Below are 8,245 nucleotides of genomic sequence, written 5' to 3' on the forward strand. Positions count from 1 at the left end.
CAGAATGGTATAACAAATGTAACACAGAAAGTCTTATCTTCTCTTGCCTTTTGTGAGAGAATAGATATTTTCTCTAAGGCTTTTCAAAAAAAATCCATATCACATGAGATGTATAAAGGTATACTAAGAAATACAGGGCATATCAAACCTGCTCATACATTAATGTCACAGTCACAATGCTATCTATAATGATATCAGCTACGAGACCAGCTATGGAAGAGCAAATATCTACTACCTAAGAAAATGTACAGAAATATTTTGCATTGACATCTGCTTTTAAATACTGTTTTAGCAAAATCAAATGTTCAAACCCGTGTGTTTGTAACAGATAAAACTACTTATAGCCATATCTTACTGAATGCCACATGAGGTTTTTCTCTGTTTGTTTCATTTCATATGGTAGGACTTTATATCTATTTTTCCAGTGGTTCCTTTGCATGCTTGGCCAGTTTCTAATTTTAAATACATTCTTCACCACTCAAGTCAAAAAAAACCCTGCTTTTTGAACAGAACTATAAAACCCTAACAATTAATCATCAACATTTAGATAGTGCAATATTAGCTCTAGTGTTTCTGTGAACATGAATCCCATTTACAAAAACCTCTCTATCACAGCTTCAAGTTCAGTTAGCCGCCTTACAGAAATGCAGATTAACTACCCAACTGCCAGTGCACGAGTTTCAAATGCACTGTGTGTTTCTAACCATCACGCCAAGCTGCTCATTGCTGTTCTGCAACACACTCTGAGATCCAAAGTCCAAGACAGATCCAAAGGGATGAGCTCTTTCACAAGTGAGCCAATGCTGCGACCAGTAACATACATAAATGGAAGTATTTCTTCTCCCAATTGACTAAGGTTCTTGGGGAACAGGTCTCTTCTGGTGAAAGTTAATTTAGATGGTTAATTTGACTTTCTATTGCCATTTACATAGAAGGTATCCAACCAAGCCTTCCAGTGACAAATAACTGAAAAAGCCAGATTGCTTTTGATTCTTTATAAACCACATGCCCAGACATATGTCCAAGCAAAACGACAGGTATGAATTCATATGAGTTTGCACTCATTCATCTTCTAACACAAACACTATAAATGCAGCCTTGTTAACTCTCACCAATTTTGGCCCACCAGATACAGCCTCAGGATTATGCAAAGAAGCATAAGCCTTTAGGTTGGTTTGAGAAAATAAACTGTCAGAGATAAATGTGTTCTGACAAGTGTCCTTCACTCAAGGGCCTGGTGCCTTTATTCATCTGCACCTCTATAGACTGGGATTTCTGGCCACAGCCTTTCCACTTAATCTTGTTAGTATTTCCAAATTCCTCTTCACAAGCTAAAGATCCAGTGTGGAATTTAGAGAGGAATTAACTCTGTTTCACAGACTACGTAATGAGGACTCGCTCAACGATGTTTCAGATGGAAGCAGAAAGAGGATCTCTCTGCCACAGAAACCTCCACTCTGTAGCATTAGTCGAGTAGAGCAAGCGAGAGTCAGGAAATTTTGAAATGCAGATCAGCAGACAACAAACTTATTTTTCATAACCAGACCGCAAGAAGGTTTATTTCTCTGGCGATGTTTTCATCTCAAACAGCACAACTCCTTGGCTCAAGTCCGAAATAGGCACGCCTCAAAAATCCCAGCTTCAGCCTTCAACAAGAGGCAAGAATCAATACTCTCTTTCTTAATTCGTTTTCTGCCACCAAAAAAAAGCATAGGTATGAGCATCACTGATGGGTGCTAGCAAACTGTAAAATGTAAGCTCAAAAATATCATGGACTTTCTGTTAAATTCCTACACCGCTACAAAAATGCTTTATGACCAAACAATTCTTACAGAAGAACTGAGGCCAAAAAACCCCCCAGCAAACCCCACCATGAAAAGACCACGAGACATACCTCTAGAATGGTTTGCTTCATAGCCCTGTTGTGTTTTAATGGACTGAGGTTCAGAACATGGAACAACCTTAGACCCCATCACAGGAGCTGTGTCTCTCGTGTGCTTGGACGGTGTGCTTGCATCTCTGTCCCCGTTCAATCCCTGTGCTTTTGGAGACAGTGTCACTGGTTCTTCTCTACGCTGCAACGCAAAGGTTTCTGAATGTGCGTTTGCCGAGTTAATCTCTCCTATATGCCTGGCATCAGTAGGTAGTTCATTGGCTTGCATCAATACTTTTGTTTGATTAGCAGCTGAGGTTTTGAATAAGGTATTAGGTTCAACATTACACGAGCTTGCATGACTCACAGGAGATACACCAGCAGAATGGCCAGTACTTTCCGCAACATCCGCTTCCCTTGCAGGAGCAGCAGCAAGATTGAAGAAGATCTGAGAGGTAGAGTCATTGTGGCCAAACTCCTCTGCAAGCAGCGCCCCAGTCCCGCTGCTGGGCAGAGCATCAACCTCCGAAACAGAATCCTCCGTCAGGGCAACAAAATCAGAAGGGGTCTGGGCAGCCGTGAGGTCAGTCGAGAGCAGCGGTGACTGCAAGGAGCTTCCCATGCACTCGGTCGTCTCGGCTGAACACGGAGGAGAGGACTTGGCGATCACAGGTTCACTGCGCACGTACGATTTCTCCTCCAACAAGCACCTGGGCTGCTGCACAGAGGAAACCGACTGACTCTCCGAAACTGGTTTGGAAAATTTGTAGTGCGATGAGAACGATTTAGTGAGAAGTTTTCGGGTGGATTGTTTGACAGAGTATCGGCTCTGCTCCTCTGCAAAGCCCGAATCGTCCCCCTCATTCTTCCCAGAGCTTATGCAATTTATGAAGACATTCTTATTCGCTGAGGACTCCTTTCCCTTTTCAAAATCGTCTGTCAAAGATCTTGTTATCTTCTTGTTGCGTGAGCTGCCAAAGCCAACCGAATGCCTTCCTCTGCTTTTAATGTGTTCCTCTAAGTTCAGTTTTTGAAAAGTGCTGAGAGAGGACTGGGCACCATTGGAGATGTTAATGTTTTGATTAGCAGAGTCGGGCTTTTGCTCACTCCCCTTCTTATTATGGAAGCTAATGGAAGGGGTGCGGAAAATACTTCGGCGCTTGCCTGTGCTCCCTGAGCTGGAGTTTGTGCTGGATGGGGAGGAGGTGTGGACACCGATGGCATTGGCAGAAGAAGGGGAGGAAGGAAGGGAGTCGTGTCTCCGGCTAATACTTCTCCTGAATATTGGCAACCGAGATACTAGAGTCGATCGTCTGGATCCTGAGTCCCCCATCAGGGCACAACGTGTCCGTGGCTCTTCACAGCCAATGAACTAATCTGCGATGAGGAAAAAAGGAAAACAAAGATCAATGATTCAGCCTCAAACTCCACTTGAACAGCCTTTAAGTCAGCGTAAACACATAAGGTGCCAACATTAGCTTTATGTACAGCTGCAAGTTGTTGCATATGCATTACTGAAGATTTTCTGAATTCCAAAGTGTTCAATGGGCAGCGCTGAAATCCCAGCGGTTGAGCAAAGATGTGGCTCAAGACATTCTACAGATGAGAGATACGGTATTATATATGATAAACTACACAACGCATATCACACTGGGTAACAGTATAGAAACTAAATGCCAAAAGATACACATACATATTCACAGACGTCCTCACTTACATTCTCAGCACGTGTCTTCCTATAAACCATAAGCTCTCTTAGAAGAGACCTGATTTTTCATTATCTGAGTAAAGCAAAACATTATTTTGTGTTACTAAATACTCCGATTTAAATTTTTCAATATTCCCTGAACTTCCAGTTGGATTTTTGATTCCTTTCTGTGCTCCTGCCAAAGGTTGTACGTATCACCTTACAGCAGAGAAAATGCTGGCATTACAGTCAAAATATGCAGCACCAAAAATTCTTCCTAAGGAACTATAAGTTCCAGGCATTTATTGTCAAAATATGGGATCATGTTTCTAGATTTGAACGTCAATGTTTCCTTCAAAGACTTCTTCGAAATCCTCTTGTAGCCTACTTGCTTATAATTAGCCAGCTTTGCAGTTTTTAAATTAGTGGAAAGTGTTTCATACACAGACACTTGGCATTTTTCATAAATATTTAAGCAATAAAAACTTAATTTGATCAGCACAGCAGATGCACCAGAACAACATTAACCATTACGAAATACATGCCATTTCTATTTTGTTCTCGCTATAATAAACCACTGCTGTGAGAGACGGGACCACAGAGGGAGCAATAAAAGCACATGATAGATAATCGCAAGAACAGGAGAGGCTGTAGGTATAATGCTCAAGTGCAACTTCGTGAGCTGCAAGTGCTCAGCACATAGGAATAAAACTCGGGTCATTTATCTGAGCAATGCTGGTATGTCAAGTGCAAAAACAAATTCATTCGTCTAATGAGCAATTTAATATGTGCTATGTGGCTACAACAAATATCTATGAATAATATCTATTTATACAGTGTATGTATATACACACACATTATATATAAATAAAAAAAGAGGAACTGAATATTTAAGGAGTAATAAAACTACATATATGCTATATTACCACGAAAGAAAGTCTCTGAACTTAGTCGTTGTCCTATTTCTGCCTAGACATTGGACTGGACTTTATGCGTTGTTAACATTTTTAAGAAAGAAAAGCTAGTACAGCTACAGAGCAAACATGCGCTGCCAAGCAGCCCCATATTCACAAGCACCAGGAATCAATAAGCAATTTTGTAGTTTAAAATGAGAGAAACAGCTTGCGAACAGGCACTAATTCCTAGAAGTCATTGGTGCTCTCTGATGACAAGCTAAAACCCAACCGAGGCAACACCAAGGATACACATGCACCCCCCAAGATTGTTTAGAGATTGTCAGGGTTCTTCCTTGTATTTTAAGGCAACATCATAACTGCTGAAAAGAGACTTCAGAATGCAGCTTTACAACTGCAATAGATGAGCAAAATATTTTTACAATACATTAAATTGCTATGGGTGTTTTATGCTCAGACAAAACATTTGCTCCCATCGCTCGCTCTCTCCTGCCCACACCTTTATTGTCAGTTCACTGCAGAACAAACCATCCCGGGTTATAATTATGAATTCTTTTGAGTCGAGAGCAGGAGTAAGCAAACAATTGAGCAAGAAGCACATATTGTAACTTTCGCTGGAAATACAAAGGCTGTGTCTAAATAATATAGAGATTATTAATAATAACTGACCCGTGTATATACACAGCCATAGCTTCCCAGGCGGTAACAACTTTTAATAGATTGCCTCTAACTGCAGGTAACAATAGCATTTATTCATTCATTCTTCCTTCCTTGCCTCTCGAAGGAAGAGCACAAATAAACAGTCAACATTTCTCTTACTGTCCAAGCAGCAGAAATCCTCACCTATAAAATACGAACTATAACGTCCTGTTCTTTCTAGTCTACAATAGCTGTCAGAGGACATCTCTCTAAACACATCCACCCACGTACACACACATGTATAGTGTGCATATACGAATGCTCATGTGCAAATACAGTTCGAATACCCTCAGGTATTAATGAAATAAGATCCTTCATTATTTCTTTGCTTATTGCAGAGGAGTTATAAACTTTCATATACGTCCTATAATGAACAAAACAGGAGATGTTTCCCTTCATCTCCACATTTAACATAATTGCTTGTGCTTACCACTTTAGAGCAGTAATCCTTTCGGAGTGAAATTCACTCCAGCTACGTATTCTCTACGAAACCACCGATTTCCTGTATCTAACGTCCTCATCCCTACCAGCACTATTCTTAAAAGCCGCAACAGAGGAAAAAGAAAACAGCGGAGAAAGACACCTTTGTAGTGGTATTGTGCCGTTCCAGACAACTCTTCCAGATTAAAGCTGGGCAACAACTCTGACCCTACACAGTCAATCTAGGACCTAATAGGAACCTCCATCTATCTTAAAAGAAATTATTGGGTTTTTAGAATATTAGCGAGAAGTCAAGTAAACAAGAAGGATCGAGGAAAAGTGACAGCCTAGGAGGGCTTTCAACTCAATTCAGGCTCTGAGTAGGACAAAATACATTTTGCATCGTTAACACATAACATGAACAGTCAAAAACAGCCCATACAGTATTCTGTACAGAAGTCTGAATCTTGGTCAAGTATACAAATCATTACTTAATAATACCTTTTAATTCTAAAATCCAGTTATTGCTGAAACTATTTACCCAGTGCTGCAGCAGACAGACATTCAAATTTTGCTTTTTATGGAACGGATTTTTCATGCACATCTTTGCATCTGGTATTACACAAGGCAGAGTTTGATATACTGAAGGAAAATGAGTAAACTATTTTGAAAACGTTTAGCTGCAGCCAGAGCAATGGCGCATTACTTCAGGATCTGCTCTTCCTCAAAAGCTTGGCTACAGATCACGGTTTCTGAGCCCTTGTGCTGAAACCACTGCAAGTGAGACACAGGCAAAGCACAGACAAAACGCTTTCCCTTTTACTAGCAATTTTAGAAGTTAATCAAATAGAAATAATTTCCTTTCACATTGGTCTACACCAAGATTTTGCAAAACGCAGATTAACCTCAAAAATATTTTAGCCATGTATTTAATTGCCAGAGAAAACAAAGAGGACAAGTTTTTTTAAACTTGGGGCTTATTCCTTCTTTCCACACAGGAGATCTTTGGAGGAACCACCCAACTATACATTATTAGTCCTTTATCCTGCCTACAGCAGTTGTACGAGTATAAAATGCATAAATCTACATAGTAAGAATTATACAACAAGCTCTGCATTTTATATATTGCTGTATCTTGTCAAAAGAAACAAACTGTTCAACTTTCAGACAGTGACTGTAACAGCAGGAAAAAAAAAACACCACCAAAGTGTTAAAACAGGTAAAATTGTCAAAATGTGACACCAATGTGTCCATAGAAATCTACTCCGCCAATCCACCAGCTGAAAAAGGAAACCCAGTATTTTTTCCTTCAGCTCCTGCCAAGCGGTTATCCACACAAGTGTGCTGGAGCACACTGTACTCAATAAAGCGCAATCCTGGCTGGCAGTTCTGGACTCCAGCAGATGGAGCCATGGACCTACTTTTGTCTTGACTGCAAGAACGAAAAAGCAACAGGCAGTGCCTTTTACATTTTACATTTCCCATTGCCTCTGAGGCAAAATTTAGGGCTTCAAACTATTTTACCATTATCATAATTACACGTACATACCAAAAGCTAATACATGCTTATTCAGAGAACTGTAATGTGCAGGCCAGTACAAACACTCCCGTTATAAATAACCAACCTGCTACTACAGAATCACAGAACGTTAGGGATTGGAAGGGACCTCAAAAGATCATCCAGTCCAATCCCCCTGCCGGAGCAGGAACACCCAGATGAGGTTACACAGGAAGGCGTCCAGGCGGGTTTTGAATGTCTCCAGAGAAGGAGACTCCACAACCTCTCTGGGCAGCCTGCTCCAGTGCTCTGTCACCCTCACTGAGAAGAAGTTTCTTCTCAAATTTAAGTGGAACCTCCTGTGTTCCAGTTTGTGTCTGTTACCCCTTGTCTTATCATTGTTTGTCACTGAGAAGAGCCTGGCTCCATCCTCGTGACACTCACCCTTTAAATATTTATAAACATGAATGAGGTCACACCTCACTCTCCTCTTCTGCAAACTAAAGAGACCCAGCTCCCTCAGCCACTCCTCATAAGGGAGATGCTCCACTCCCTTGATCATCTTTGTAGCCCTACGCTGGACTCTCTCCAGCAGTTCCCTGTCCTCTTAATGCTTTTCAAACAAAGCTTTCCTAAAGATGTTCTCCTTAAAGATGCACCTCCTAGAAATACCAAACAATATCTTCCACTTAAAGAACAAAACTGAATTAGCTATCCAAGTTGAAATTGGGAGATGACTTGACACCCAGCTGAAAGACCCCGACCTCAAATCAAAGAAGAACATCAATACTCATCTGCTCCCTACCGCTCTCCTCCACACCAGTATGGTTTTTAGGCTGCGCTAGTTCAAGGAAGATGATGCATTTTCCATGATGCTTTAAATCAGAAATCATATAATAAAGCAAAACACACAAGACTAACATGTGAATCTTGAACTACAAACATATCCCATCCCTCACATGAGCAGTACCATATGGCAGGAGGCAAGGACCACATGATAGATGTAGTCTATAGATAGACTAGCTGGCTCCAGACTTACACTGGAATTAAATTTACCCCCAGATACACAAATACCCACAAAAAAAGCATATGAAAAGGAAGATTTTTAATTGTTGGTAAATCAACAGAAGTCCTTAAGCAGCCAATGCACTTCT

At 40.8% G+C, this 8,245-nt stretch overlaps 1 protein-coding gene across 1 annotated transcript in view; it reads right to left on the bottom strand.

The window, feature by feature from the left end:
* Positions 1 to 3,206, bottom strand: part of CCSER1 (coiled-coil serine-rich protein 1) — a gene marked incomplete at its 3' end in the record, with an annotated part of 95,579 nt that extends 92,373 nt beyond the window's left edge. The window contains exon 1 of the mRNA XM_010185079.1: positions 1,895 to 3,206. Within this exon, the coding sequence (XP_010183381.1) occupies positions 1,895 to 3,206 (1,312 nt within the window). The remainder of the gene's footprint in view (positions 1 to 1,894) is intronic.
* Positions 3,207 to 8,245: the final 5,039 nt, after the last annotated feature.

This window comes from Mesitornis unicolor, unplaced genomic scaffold (assembly GCF_000695765.1).
Source record: "Mesitornis unicolor isolate BGI_N332 unplaced genomic scaffold, ASM69576v1 scaffold3015, whole genome shotgun sequence".
Lineage (NCBI taxonomy): Eukaryota > Metazoa > Chordata > Aves > Mesitornithiformes > Mesitornithidae > Mesitornis > Mesitornis unicolor.